General features: G+C 46.3%; 3 protein-coding genes across 12 annotated transcripts; 1 reads left to right on the top strand and 2 right to left on the bottom strand.

Moving 5' to 3' along the window:
- The first annotated feature begins 1,869 nt into the window (after positions 1 to 1,869).
- On the top strand, positions 1,870 to 4,799 carry Cpr51A (Cuticular protein 51A). Its single transcript, XM_001360560.4, has 2 exons — positions 1,870 to 2,029; positions 4,295 to 4,799. Exons 1-2 carry the CDS (start codon positions 1,973 to 1,975, stop codon positions 4,658 to 4,660), a joined length of 423 nt encoding a protein of 140 aa, XP_001360597.1. The 5' UTR covers positions 1,870 to 1,972; the 3' UTR covers positions 4,661 to 4,799.
- LOC4803960 (uncharacterized) lies at positions 2,122 to 3,122 on the bottom strand. The gene is made up of 4 exons (XM_001360561.4): positions 2,991 to 3,122; positions 2,843 to 2,905; positions 2,589 to 2,762; positions 2,122 to 2,286 (listed from the first exon to the last, which is right to left on the bottom strand). The coding sequence occupies exons 1-4, from the start codon at positions 2,992 to 2,994 to the stop codon at positions 2,186 to 2,188; spliced, it is 342 nt and encodes a 113-aa protein (XP_001360598.2). The 5' UTR covers positions 2,995 to 3,122; the 3' UTR covers positions 2,122 to 2,185.
- Positions 4,800 to 5,192: 393 nt separating the features above from the next.
- Positions 5,193 to 14,115, bottom strand: Asx (Additional sex combs). 10 transcript variants are annotated; one of them, XM_033377548.1, is made up of 11 exons: positions 14,034 to 14,115; positions 13,136 to 13,389; positions 12,460 to 12,814; positions 11,359 to 12,388; positions 10,538 to 11,297; positions 10,369 to 10,434; positions 9,425 to 10,293; positions 7,965 to 9,359; positions 7,569 to 7,901; positions 7,217 to 7,505; positions 5,193 to 6,840 (listed from the first exon to the last, which is right to left on the bottom strand). In XM_033377548.1, the coding sequence occupies exons 3-11, from the start codon at positions 12,690 to 12,692 to the stop codon at positions 6,470 to 6,472; spliced, it is 5,346 nt and encodes a 1,781-aa protein (XP_033233439.1). In that variant the 5' UTR covers positions 12,693 to 12,814; positions 13,136 to 13,389; positions 14,034 to 14,115; the 3' UTR covers positions 5,193 to 6,469. The 10 variants fall into 10 exon arrangements, with proteins under 10 accessions (XP_033233439.1, XP_015039510.2, XP_033233437.1 ...); XM_015184024.2 differs by having other exon boundaries at positions 13,932 to 14,071; XM_033377546.1 differs by lacking the exon at positions 14,034 to 14,115 and adding an exon at positions 13,872 to 13,887.
- Between the last annotated feature and the right edge of the window lie 522 nt (positions 14,116 to 14,637).

Raw genomic sequence — 14,637 nt, 5'->3', positions numbered from 1 at the left:
CAATTTTAGGCAAAACATAAGCAAAAACCAACAAGAAAGTGGGCTCTCGCATACCCTATACGATGTTTGTATACCCTTTCTACGCATAGTACCAAGTATTTTTGAGGGGATTATTTATGGACAAGTCTTCATTTTATTTAAATTCTTGATTAAATATTGTGCCAAAAAAACCCACCCTCTGGCAGGGTATAACAACAACTACAACAAAAAGCCGCTTGTCTTCCATCTCCGAGAGACGCCTGGATATTATCTCAAACGAAATTGGTGCCACTGCAACGTTGCGTTGCGGCGTTGAAATAACACACATAAAAGCAAAATAAGTTTACTAAACTGTTATTACATCTACAATACAATACTACAAAGACTACCCATATGCTCCCTCCATACGATTCATAGAAAGCCAGCAGTGAAAGGGGCAGCGGCAGCGGCAGAGTCGATCGGCAGGTGGGTGAATGGAGGGAAGCTCCGTGGTGGCTCTGGATGGGGAAACGAATCGAAAGTGGAACGAACGGATGTACAACAAATAAACCAAGCACTCGGACAGTGGGCCAGAGTCGGTTGGGCATGCCCAAATCGGTCCGTCCTACTGGTAGAACGTACCTTACGGTCGGATACGTGATAAAATGTCTGTTGAGAGAATTCTCGAGAGTTCACTTTATGCCGAACAGAGTACGCAGAGCCCCTTACAAAATTTTAAAGTCATTTATTTAGTAATTCATTTGGTAAACCTTTTGGCAAGGGTAAAGAAAAAATTAAAATTAAAATACAATCAAGTATAATTTAGGCCTCATAAATTTCAGTTTATTGCTTTAAAAAAAGTGAGGGAAGAATTAGCATTAATTAAATAAATATATCTGAATAAATGTTTAATAAATATTATTCTTAGCAAACGAAATGTATTCATTGAATCTTTTTCTGACTTTTTCTCCATGGTTCCTCGAATGTTTTATCTGTTTTATCTGAGGCTGCTACCAAGATTGCCCAACATCCTGTGCCAGTACGCCCCACTGTAGATCTCCAGATTGGGGCGAAGCCGAAAATTGCAGTCCCCAGTGCCATTCGCAGGCTCCAGTCCCAATCCCAATCCCAATCTCTAGGCAGAGTCCCAGCTGTTGGTGAGTGGTTATGGCGTTGCCTTAACCAAAGGGTGCCCCCGCCCCAGACGCAACGTAATGCTCCACTTACTTCCTCGTAAGCGAAAGAAAGAGAAATAAAACACAAACTCAAACAGACCCGACCGAGACACACCATCGAGGCTTTCAATTTGCACAAAACTTCACATAAATTACATAAGTTGACCAAAAAAAAAAGCAAAACAAAAACGAGACTACAGAAAAAAGAGCGCTTGCACGAGAAGGAGATGCAGAAGAAGATGAAACAGAATAGGCAGTAGGGTAAGTGCACCTTTTGGAACTGGCCGAGATCGAAACTGGTTGACCAACTGACCTTGAAGCCGAGATGGGACCCAGCCCGAACCGCATCGCACCGCACCACGCGAGTCTTACGCAATGCACCGATTCCCCATTCAATCTTCTTCAGGGCCCCATCTACACCATGCAAACCGAATTGCAGCTTACAGCCTCGGGCCACTCGAAGAGACCCCCCCTTAAACGATTGCAAAATTCCATTTGAAATTTTGTGAGTTTTCCCCCCCAAAAAACAACAACCACCACGCTTGGGTCCGATCTGGTAAGGGGAAGATCTCTGGCTTGTCAAATATGTATGTAAACAGCCAGGCCAAAGCCAAAGCCAAAATTGGTGAAGTGGCAGCAGGGGAAAAGGCAACACCGACGCTGACGCAGCTGCCGGTGCTGCTCGAGCTGCTGGTGCTGCTGCTTTTGGGCCGGTTCGGTCTCAAGTGTGATATAAAAGCCCGGCTACCAGCCAGCCAACGATCCATAGTACAAAATCACTTGCAGCGCCAACACACATCCAGTCCAGTGAAGACTTGTAGTTCATCAACCCAATCGAAATGTTCAAATTCGTGTTGATCGCCAGCCTGCTGGCTACCGTTGTCCTCTCCGCACCCGTGAGTGTTAAAGAAAAGAGAAAACTCCCCTGAACAAAGGAAAACCACATGGAAAATCTTAATTTAGTGACAAACAAACAAGTTTAATCGCGTTGCTGTTGGTGTTTTAGTGGCTATATTAGGTGGGGGTGGGAATGGGTATGGGGTTGGGTGTTCTCAAGATCGCACGCACTTGGGACGCTTGGTGCTGCGATCCATATCGCACTTCTCGAAGCTGCTGCACTTGACATTGCCACAATAGCTGCCCGTAGCTCCAGCTAGGAATTAAACAGAAGTACAATCATATTAGAAACAGTTAAAGGCTAACTTTAGTCACCCACAGCTCCAGATCGATTAGGTGGGAAGGAATCGATAGAAGCATACTAAACTATACTCTGTGAGGTTTGATGGTTTGATCCTCAAACTTTAACTTAAGAACGTTCGTGAAGAACCAAATCGCTTTTCACAAAAACTTTGAAGATATGGACGCAGATCCGATTAACAGATTCTGCCATATTTCAGGCAAATCTCTTCCAAAGGATGAGATCAGTAGTCTGCATGTATGAGGGGTAACACTTACTATTCTTGCTGCCGAAGGGCGACTTGTCTCCACCAGAGTTGCCCAGCTGATTAGGCTGGACACAGCTTCGTCCGTTGCACAGATTTGGGCAGCACTTGCCACCGATGGCACTGCACTCGCTGTCGTGCAGGCACTTGGGCGTACAGTTCTGGACTTTGGTCGAGGAAGGACAATCTGTTGGCGGCAAGGGTGAGGTGAAATGTTAGGAAAGCTCCAGCGAAAGCTTGCCAGCGAGAAAGCTGTACTGTACTTACCGCTGGCAGCCAGTGTTGCCACCACACAGGCAGCAATCAGGAGCGATAGAAAGCACAGTCGAACTGTAAATTTGAATGTGAACGTTTAATGAAAGCCGCATTCTTTATGGTTCCGCATTTGGCACTCATTCGCTTTCATAACACCTACCCATGATTATAATTGTTGGTATATTTGTTTTGAACAGTTGAACGTCCGCTTGGTTACTATAGTCAACATCGACTGCCGCTCGTCGGGCTTTATATGCCGACACACAGCCGTTTCGATCTGACCGAACAAGTTTTCAGGTTATTTATCGTTAGTTTTTTTCTGTTTTTTTACAGTTTTTTTGTAGTATTAAGACTACTTCCCCACCTTGCCTTTGCCACGCCTCGCCTTGACGCGTGATACTAAAACAAAGGAAAGAAAAAATATTCCACCCCAACAACAGCGAAAACTTATCATTTTGACTTTGAATTTACATATAGCTAGGATCGGGATAGCCGATAGCTGTAGACGCTACCCGCAAGCCCACGATATGTATAGCGAATCATGGAAGAAGGATGTAGAAGATACATACAAGATACAAGTTATGATAGAAAAGACCAACTAATACAAATATATTATTTTATTTGAGTATTCAAATAAATTCTGTGGGGATTTGATGTTGTGGAAGTTCCTTGTAATCCTTACCATTCAACGAAGGTAGTTTCTTCAGTAGAGCATTTAGCCTACCGACGAGACCCCAAACCAAGCAGATAACTGGAATACATCGACACATTTTTCAATTACTGCTTCCGTTCATGCATTCAAGCAGAAGACAAATTGAATATGCTTGGGGAAGGAGAACAGAAATAATGTGTCAAAACATCGCAATCAACGTTTCGTTCGCTCTGTTGAGTCATACTCGTTGCAGCTAAGATTAGGTTTACACGATCGTTACAAGTTGTGATAATCATTCGCGAAAACGTATCAGCAGTTGCTAGTTGGCCTGATGCGCATCACATATCATCCGATTCATGTTGGAATGACAATGGGAACATTCTTTGTCCATAGCACCAATCAGCACTTTCGGATGCGCGAAATTTTTCAATACTTGACAATATATGGGTATCAAAAACACTTTTCATTCCGGTTTTTCCATGGCGATGATCTTTCTGGCTTGCATAAACCTTGTAGATCGCAAGATCATGTAAAATTATTATATAACCGTATCTGACAGATGTCTATACGCTCAATAGTTAGCAAGGTTCATTGGGTCATTAGTCAGTATAGAAAATCCCCACATGATGTCATATGTGCAAAGGAAGGGGAAATGCAGAGGTCTGACAGACCGAACAGAAATGATGCGGTATTCACCTTGAAATCAGATTCATATTTTATTTAAATCACATGAATATTTAATTGGAAAAAAAGGGGCTTGAGTCTCACTTCGATCAGGTTGATTAATAACAATTATTTCTCTCCGATTTCAGATCGATCAGGATGAGGAGGACAGATTAGAGTTGGAGCGCCAGCAGAACGAAAATGCACAGTACTCCTTCAGCTCCAACATCGACGATCAAATCAACGACAACCAGAATACGAGGACAGAGGAGCGCGATGGGGGCACCGTCAGAGGCTCGTACAGCTACACGGATGGATTCGTGAAGCGCACAGTTCACTATATCGCCGATAAGGACGGCTACAGGGTGCTCAAGGACGAGATGCAGGATATTGGTGATGGACCCCAATTCAATCCCGATGGCCAGGCCGACGTTGAGGGCTCCCTCATCGGCAAGTACTCGATCAAGCTGGACAAGAGCGACGAGGACAAGCACTACAAGGACATCAGGGCTTAAACCTATACCGTACCCTGTGCTTAGTTAGAGAATTTCTAACATTTAGAAATGGACTGAATACTTCGTAAAGTAAAGTTACAACCATCCGAACGAAACAAAGTTGTATTTTTTTCTCCTTAATAAAAACAAAAACAAAAGGAATTATAAAATTATAAAAAACCAAAGTTATTCTGTCATTAATGAATCTATCAAACATCAAACAGGGCTATAAGGCATTGAAGCCCGTCAATATTTGGGCAAAAACCTTTCCATAATTGAATCCAAGTAACGAATAAAATAATCAAAAGAAAGTGGGTCAGTCTGTGAATACTCTGCAGATAGATTATTTCCTTCTTCCATAGAAGAATACCACGCTATGAACAGTGAGCTCTGAGGCGTTATCCCCTTAGAAATTTCTACTTCTTCACATCACTTTCTTTTTTTCTCAAATTTATTTGTAATTATGTTTATGTATTGGTTAATTTTGCAGTGAGGTGCATCTAGGAGCAGAATGTTCTGTTGTTCTTGTTCTTTGCTTAGGTATTGTTTTGAATTTTGTTTAACCTCATCATAATCGTAACTTTGTTGCTTCTGATTTTGACTTGCTATTATCTATGCGGTTTTCGTTCTCTCTTTTGCAGTTTTGTTTCCTTCTTTCGTTCTTTCGTTTATCATTTGCATTGCCTTTGTATTGTTTTTTTATCAACAGTTTTTCTTAATGTATAGGGGGCTTTGTTTTGAAATTATTTTCGTGAATTAGAATTACGTTTATGCGCTATATGCTAAAGAAATGGTGTGGATATGGAGAGTCGTTTCTAGGCTCGGGTGTGAGTGTGGGTGCGGGTGATTTGTCTGGTGGAGAATACTTAGAACTTAGGCTAAAATTACAGTATAAGAACTTAAGAACTAGGCGCTGGGCCCAGGCGTTATACACTCCAATTAGTTTATAAATTACACAGTAAAGTATGTATATATATGTATATATATATATATATATATCTCATATACATCAATATGAAGTTCTTATATTCATAGAACAAACCAAACGAACTTCGCACATGCGCGAATAAATTATAAAAATATAGTCTTCATAGGGGGTGCCAGACAGATGCCAAACTATGATTTCTATCCATATGGTACAATTAATTTAAACATAAATATATACATTACATATAATCTAATCTGTTTTTTATGCTTTACGTTTGCCTTTTGTTTTTACGTTTTCGTTTTCTTTTCCATCTTGTTTTTCTTTTTCTTTTTGTATGTTTTCTTGTAATTACACTGAGAGTTTATAGATTGTTTGTTTTTTGCTTTTTATTTTTTAGTGTGCTTGAGATATCCTTAAACAATCACAAAAACCACGAGTATCTTTAGGGATATGCAACAAGCACAAAATACACAACACTCGTTTGTTTGCCCTTTAAGCGTTCTTCCACCTCCTTCTCCTCCTCTTCGTACTCTTTTTGGCTTTATACAAAAAGTTGTAAGAACTGCAAGGTTACTTAGTTTACATGGGTCTTTGATCGGTCTAAAATATACACACATATGTGTATATATTTATGATATATATCTATCTGTTGCCTTGGCTTTGTGTGTGTGCCCTGGGCTGGGACTGGGCCTGTGGCTGTGCCTGTGAACAGGACTGGTATTGCTGCTGGTTCTGCTGTGCGTAAGCCTCTGCACTTGCGCTATAGTGTGTCTGTCTATTGGGATACATACTCATATGTATATAGCCATTGCATTCTAGTCTACATGTCTATGGGGGGGTGGGGGGTCTCTATATTACTATAATACGTTGTTCACATGGGCGATCGGCAGGGGGTCCGGCACTCATCTGATTCCACAGGACACACACAGCTTGGCCGCACCGATGCAGTCGTCGTGACAGAAGGCTCCGCACTGCTGGCAAATAACCATTGCGTTCAGCGAGCAGGCGCAGTTGTTGGCCGGTGCTGTTGCAGCCTCGCTGCCCGGCGGTGTGTTCTCCCCACTTTGACGTAGCTGCAGCAGAGGATGCACAGCCTGTTGTTGCGGCTGTTGCAGCGGTGGCTGCTGTTGCTGAATGACTGTTGGCGTGGCCGCGGTTGGTGCTGCGGCTGTGGTCACTATGTAGTTGTTGCCGGCGGCTGCTTCCATGAGAGCGGCGGTGGCGGCTGTTGAATTGTTGTTGCTGCCATCGATGTAGGTGATGTTGGTGGATCCTGCCAAGAAAAGGAATTCGATATATGAAACACTGAAGCAAAGGGATTCTCATGTGGATTACATACTTACTAACAAATTATAAGTTCTATAAAAATATAAACAAGTTTTAGAGGCAGTTCAAAGCTGAATGAGCCCCTGATGAGACATGCAAGTAATCTATCTATCCATACAATCAAAAATCAGAACCAAAGACAGAACCAACCTGTGGCTGGGTCCTAGGGTACGAGTAACTCTAACAAATCTACGCAACAAACTAATGACTGCGTGCCAATTAATCATGGTTTCATGGATTGAACCCACTCAAGATTGAAGGATGATGGATGAAGGTGATTTGAAAGACGTACCTCGCTAACCACTAATAATACACCAATTTACCTGCAGCGATATTGCGCCGCACAATATTCGCGGCGGCGCCCACATTGCCAACATTTCCCATCTGCTGATGATGCTGTTGCTGTTGCTGCTGATGCTGCTGGTGCTGCTGTTGTTGCAGCTCGTGATTGTGATTGTGATTAAGATGGTGATGGTGCAGGACCTCGGTGGCAGTAATTGCCGGCGCCATAACGTTGCCGCTGCCCGCTGTATTATCCACCGATGCGGGACGCCCGCGTCCGCCCATTGGCAGGCCATTCAGGCTGTGCAGCGGATTCTGAACGGTGACAAACTGCCAATGCACAATAATCATTAGATATGTATATCAACAAGAGAACCGCTTCCAAACACTTACCTGATTCTGATGCAGTGGCGGGGCACTGGACGCCCTTGGCGCCTGGTTGTCGGCCGCACCCACAGTGGCGCGATGCACCAACACGTACTGTCCACTGCCGTTCTGATGGATCAACTGCTCTGGTGCCGCGGGTGGCTGTGGCTGGGTCTGTGCCACTGGCAATGTCGCCGCCTGCTGTTGCTGCTGCTGCTGCTGGAGTATCTGAAGCTGCTGGGGCGTGGCATTGGCCGCTCCAGGTCCCGGACTAAACACATGACGTATCAGTGTGTTGGGTGATGGCTTCCTCTGGACATATTTCTTACGCGGAAAGCCGCTCATGCGAGGACCAATGACCTGCAGACGACACAAATTGTTGATTGAAAATGGTCTCAAAAGGAAATTTAAATAAATGTTCACCTTGTACACTCCCGGACGTCCAACGCCCATCAAATTGGGCGGCAGGCCGGCGGGCAGGGCTCCAGTGGCAGCTGCTCCACCAACCAGCAGTTCCTCCGGCTTTAGCATATTCTGAATGGGAGCTGCCGCCGCGGGTGCGGCGACCACATTCGCGGAAGCCGCCGTCATGTTCGACAAGGGTGTGGCAGCCACAGTTGACACATTCAGCGGGCTGCTCACAGGTGTTGCCGTTGTGGTCACTACCGTTGGCTGCTGATGCTGGTTGAGTATGGCCGCGGGGGGACGCAGCTGTGCTTTTAGATTCTCACGATTTGGACTGTTCTGGATGACGGCCTGGCAGATTTGATAGCTTCGCTCGAGATTAACGGCCCCTGGGGGCAGCCTATTGCTGGTGGCCTTGCGTCCCTTGCCCGTCGGCATCTTCGGTTGCAATCGCTGCTGGGCAATGGTCGTCGGCACCCCCGAGGGAGGCAGCGTTTTCATCGTTAGAACGCTTGGTAATGTCGGCAACTGCTGCATATTGCTATTGTGATTGGACAGCTGCTGCTGGGGATGCTGAAGGGCCTGCGACTGCTGTTGAGGCACTGCTACTGATGTTGCTACTGAGGGCGGTGGCGGCTGGGGCTGGGGCTGTGGCGCGGCTGTTACGGCAACAACATTAGCATAGGCGGACGGAATTGTTGTGGTGTTTGCTGTTGTTGCTGCCGTAATGGGTAACGCACTGGCGGCGGGCCGCGTCATGGAAATAATATTCAATGGCTTGGCTATAAATTTGGGCTGCGCTGCTGCGGGGACAACAGTCTGCTGCTGCTGCTGGTGTTGCTGTTGCTGCTGCTGTTGGAGCAGATTGTTGTTGGCGGCTTGAGCCATCAGCTGCCGCTGATGGAGCTGTGCCTGTTGCAGGGCAAATTGCTGTAGCTGCTGCTTCTGTTGCACTGCCTGCTGCTGCTGTTGCTCAAGTTGCTGCTGCTGTTGCTGGGCGATCAAGTTGGGCGACAAAAACTGTTGGGTTCCATTGCGTAGCGTTACAGGCAGAGTTTTGGCCAAAGCATTGCTACTCGTCGCCTGCTGTTGCTGCTGTTGTTGCTGTGCGGCCGCTGCTTGCAGTGTGAATTGCTGAAGCAGCTGCTGCTGCTGTTGATGTTGCTGCTGGTGTTGACGTTGCTGCTGCTGTTGCAACAGAAAGTTGCCAATAATCTGACCATTGGAATCAACCAGAATCTGGCGTTGCTGTGGCGCAACCGCTGGAGCATTCTGCTGTGGCTGCATCGGCTGATTGAGGCTCAGATTGTTGCTGCTGTCGTTGCTGTTGCTACTGTTGGTGATCACGGTGCTGGATACCTCCATTTCGGCAGCTGACATGGGCACGGCTTCGCCCAGAATCTCCTGCGTAATCTGGAAGGACACCAAATGGTATCAGAAGATTCAAGTGGCTCTATAAACTTTGTCGTGTAACTCACCTCGTTCCCGTAGTCGGTGTGGGCCTGTGGCAAAAACGAATGCTGTGGCAAATGCACTACATCCTGGATATGCACATGCTGTCGCTGCCGTTGCTGCTGCTGCTGCTGCTGCTGCTGCTCTTGTTGCTGCTGCTGCTGTTCCTCTTGATGCTGCTGCAATTTGTCCACTATTTGCCGGACTGCATCACTGTCCTCGTCGTTCATGGCTTCCAGCATATGCTGTTCCTGCTGATCATCGTCGATACACTCAACGAGATCGTCGTCCTCCTCCTCCAACTCATCGCTCTCGTTGAGGAACTCCTGACACGCATCATCATCGATGACTTCTTCCTTGACGACCTCCATCAGATTGATAGCCTCATGATTCAGTTGCTGCTCCCTCGCTGCTTGGGAGCTTCTTTGGGGCGTTGCTGCCATCAGCTTAATGTCACCAAAGTTCCAATCGTGCTGGACATGCTGATACATTTCGCTCGAGTTCAACTCCACAGATGGCTGCTGGTGTTGCTGCTGCTGTTGCAACGTGACCACCGAGGAGAGCATAGCCTGGACATCGGCCAGAGTTGACCCTGCCGCTGAGGACAGCGACATTGGGGCTGTTGCTGATACTCCTACGGCTGCTACTGATGTTGTCGACGTTGCTGACGCGTTGGTGGTGGCCGCCGTTACAGTGGCCGGCATGGAGCTGGAATTACTGCTCGAGCACGATGATGACAGTGAAGCGGATGAGGAGGATGTAAAGCTAGTGGACGTGATCGAGCTGGGTGGAGTCGAGCTGCAAATCGAGCTGGGTATGGCCACTGAACACATGGGCGAGTCATCCAGCTTAATGCAGTGCTGCTCCTCCTCCAGTTTGAGTGCCGAATGCGCCACTGTGCATGCAACGAAAAGAGGAAAGCAATATAGTTTATATTTAGTTTAAAGGCTATGGTGGCATTATGTATTACTGTTGGACGATGACGATGATGTGTAGAAGGTGTGATTGATGTCTGTATGATGGTTGTGGAAATATGCTGAACATGAACGAACACAAGGGAAAAACGTTAGTCGGGTGGGTATAACAAGGTGGAGGGGCAAGTCCCCTAAGCGCTGAACAGTAATCAAAAGATGGCTCACCATGATCGATGGTATCGGCAAACACGAAATCATGGCTGGCTCCTGATGCTGCTGCTGCCACTTCCGCTGCTGCTGCCGTTGTGTGATCTACCTCACTAGACGCATCCAATGGCCCTTTGGTAACTAGCTCCACGCTCTCCAAATAGCTTTCAAAGTCATTGACCTCCGCCTCGGGATTGTCTGGCGGTGTGACAGCCGCCGTGGCTACTGCCAGTGCAGCGGCGTTCGCGGCTTCAAGCTCCACCATGTCCTGATGATCAATGGAAATGAACTCTTCATTGCACTCGGATGGCTCGATTTTATCACAGGTACTGTTGATAATTGGCTGCTGCTGTTGTTGTTGTCGCTCCTCATTGATTCTTGTTGCAGTTATCTTCGTTGTGGCATGATCCACCACATCCTTATTGAGGGCGGGCAGGGGCGGCGACGGTGCAGTGGCAACGACAGCATTCCCTGACGACGAATAAGGAACAAACGGAGCTTCGATTTTCATCAGTTTGCTCTCCTTGGATGTGCTCGGCAGCACCTCATTGGGATCATCATCGTCATCGTCTAGTATTATTGTTGGTGTCGGCTTGCGACGCGATGGGCTGCTCGACGGACGTTTGAGGATGCGACGCTGTTGCTCTGTCCCTGCTAAGCTATTCTGACTGCAACTAGTCTCAGGCGGAGCTGTTGTTCTTCCTGCAGCTGCTGCTGCTGGTACGCTAGTGTTTGCTGCTGCTGCTGCGGCTGCTGTTGTCGTTTCGCACTTTGTGCTCTGAAAGAGTGGAAAGGTCAGAGTTCAGAGCGCAGAGATCTCCGATCCAATCATTGCTTACCAAATCAAATTTCAGTTCAGTCTCATTATCACATGTTGCTTGTTGCTTTTGCTGTTGCTGTTGCGTTGTCGCTGGTGGTTTGGGCTCACTCTTAATGGTTGTCGTCCGATGCTTCTCCTTTTCGATCTCCAGCTTCAGCTTGCCAACTGTGGTGGGCATACCCGATGCATTCCTCGCATTCTTCTCCCCCCAATAGGGCTCAAAGTGCTTCAGTTTCCACGGATCAAGCTTGTTCTTCTCGCGCTCCGCCTCCGTCTTAAGCTTCAGCTGGTTCTCGGGCGTGAATTCTCCTTCGCTCAATCGCTCGCGCCACTCCAGACAGGCGCGGGCAAAGAATTCATTGTTCAGGCATGACGCAGTTAGTCGAATGGCCTCAGAGGTGGAGCTCCCACTGCCACTGCCACTGCCGCAGGCACCACTACTGCTTGGCTGATCTAGTCCATGCGGCGGCAAGAACTGTGGCTCCACAACGCTGGCCTCACGATCGACACTGGGCAACAGCTGAATGAGATTGTATTGATATAGCGGGGGCAGCAGCGAGAACGTCTGCTTGTTCAGCAACGCCCTCAGATTGGTGGATGCCAATATGGAGTCCGGTGTCTCCAGATCGATTTTTCCGTCCTTCGTTTGCTCGATTTGCGCTGCTGTTGTCAGCTTCTTGTTGCTGCGACGTCGCGGCTTCACGCTGAACCCGGGTATGGAGGCCAGCACCTCGCGCATCGTTGAGGCCTGAGAGGAGGAGGCACCTTTGCTGCCCGGCGACGTGGTGGCGGCATTTGCAGCCTGGGCTGCTGCTTCGGCTGCTGCTGCTGCTTCGGCGGCCGCCGCCGCGGCTGCAGCTGCCTTCGCCTGCTGTTGCTGCTGGATGCGCCGACTGCTGAACATGCGTGCGGGGGGAGCTGAATTGGAGGCGGTATGTGGGACCAGCGATGTCAGTCCTGGCATTGCCGCTGGCAGAGGATCTTCGCTTGGCGCCATGGACTTTTTCTCAAGTGTTATGGGTTTCACGATTATGCGCGGCAGGTGACGTCTAAGGTGGAAAGGAAAGAAGTCGGCATATGAGCATTTTGTTTTGACACAACAATCAAATGGGAGACTAACCTGAGACTATGCGAGTGCTTGGTCGTTGGGGACACCACCTCCGTATGCTCCAGCGCCAGCGGATCCTTTTCATCATCGTCCACGAGATTCACATGCGCCGTGGCTTCCATTATTAATGGCGGCACAATAATCGTTTGCTGATGTTGCATCTGCAGTTCTGCTTGTGGAATGAGAAGTTGTTGCTTTTGCTGATGCTGCGACGCTGTCGTCGTGTCCGGCGTAATGGTTTTCATTGCTTATCTGTCTCTCGGTCTCTCTCTCTCACTGCTCGAAACTATTTACAGCCAAATCTTCACAGAGGGTTTGCTATCTATTCTATGTCCATGTCCCATCAGGCCAGTTTCTTCCGCACATACTGAAAATCAAATTGAGAAAGGGAAAAGTCAGTGGGGGCTTCGGTCTTCGGTTTCCGTCTATCTGTGCAGCGGCAACAGCTGACAGGCGGCAGGAGGGGCTTTTGCGTTTGCCCTTGATTGGTTTTAAATCAAATCAATTTGCAGCACCGGAAGAGAAATTATCGGAAGGGCAGAAGAGCAGGCTCTGCGGTAGAAAAATGTGGGGCTGTACACTGCCCCCGTCCACCACCAAGGGTACCGCAAAGGGGAATAGAAATTTTCCATTTCCCCCAAACAGCGATGTGGGTGTATGTAAAGTGAATCGGGAGCATTTTACTAACCTGACCAGCAGTATTGTCCATTTTAAGGCAAAGCGAGAGCCTTTCTGTATAATTTTAACGTTGCGCCCTTTGTATATGTACTTCCATCTGTGTGTTTCGTGTCTATGGGTGTGTGTGTATGTCCGCTGGTTTGTTTAGGTGTGTATGTGTGTATATGGATATATTTAATCAGATTGCGGTTCCACGGTTTTTCCTATATACTTCCGATATCTTATTTGGTCTCTTTTTTAAATTAATTTTTCCTCTTCCGTTGCCTAAAAACCAACAACAATAAAAACAACAATGTTACTACAACAACAAGAAACGGTTAAGCAGAGTTGTTTTTTTCCTCCCGCACATACACTCGCACACACACGGTCAGGCACACGCATACACTAACGCGCAGTAAGCACGTAGAAAATTACTGCCTTTGGCCACGATTAGAAGAGTACTTTGGGGTTTTTCTATTCTCCCATATATTGCAAGACGGGGATAGTGCCTTCCACCTTTATCTATTGCACATTGTATGGCCACCGCTGCAATAAACGGCCACTGAATTAAATATTGAATGGGGGGAAATGTGAATGCCAAACACACAAACAAAAGCAAAGCAGCTACAAAATGATTCTTTTCTAGCTGACTATGACGGTCTCTTTCTGGTACAAGTGTTCGGCCTGGCGGCCAGCGGCTGTCCTTTTCGTACACGCTGCTACGCAGAAAACCTTTGCGTGCAATTGAATGAAACTAATTTATTTACATCACATAATTGCACACTAAGGACACACTAGATCACTATAGTTATCGCATTTAAGCTTACAGGTTGCGTTTGTGAGCAGTTTTTAAACATATCATACGCAATTTTTAGTTTAAATACGGACCAAAAACAACTATTAGTATTTTAACGCGGAATCAGTATTACCATATTTTTGCTATCGAGTATGTTTGGTTAATACCGAAATATACCGTCTCATTTTAAAAATATGCAGTAAATAGGGCAACCCTATCTACCGTCATGGTAGATTTAAAGAAGGTAGGGTAAAAAAACTCAGGAGCAGACTGATTTTAGGTTTCTAATAATTATTTGACAAAATCCAATAAAAGCAAGTGTTTAAAATAAGCCAGTCAAGTAGAAAATAGATTCATTAATTGGATAAAATTATTGCGGCAGGGCTGAGAGATCTAGATAGATGGTAATATTTCACGGAATGTAAAAATCGAGGGATGTAATACTTGAATTCGTCAGTATATTTTAAAAATGACACGGTATATTTTGGTATATTTCTGAGGTTCGAAATAAACTAAAACAGACCAGTGCTGCCAGATTTTGAGAGTCACTATAAGCTAGATTGAAGAATAAAATTAAGCTAAAAATTAGAAAGAAATGACATGATTTTTGCCACTTATCTATGTCATGGCCGAGTGCTCAGCAAAGTTCAAAAACCCCGCAAATAAATCGTAAATAATACTAAAATTACAAAAAATAAAAAACAAATTGTTTTGTACTAAATTATTTTTAGCCAAAA

This window comes from Drosophila pseudoobscura, chromosome 3 (assembly GCF_009870125.1).
Source record: "Drosophila pseudoobscura strain MV-25-SWS-2005 chromosome 3, UCI_Dpse_MV25, whole genome shotgun sequence".
NCBI classification, from domain to species: Eukaryota; Metazoa; Arthropoda; class Insecta; order Diptera; family Drosophilidae; genus Drosophila; species Drosophila pseudoobscura.
Note: the sequence above shows the minus strand (reverse complement) of the source record. Positions and strands in the feature narration are given on the sequence as shown.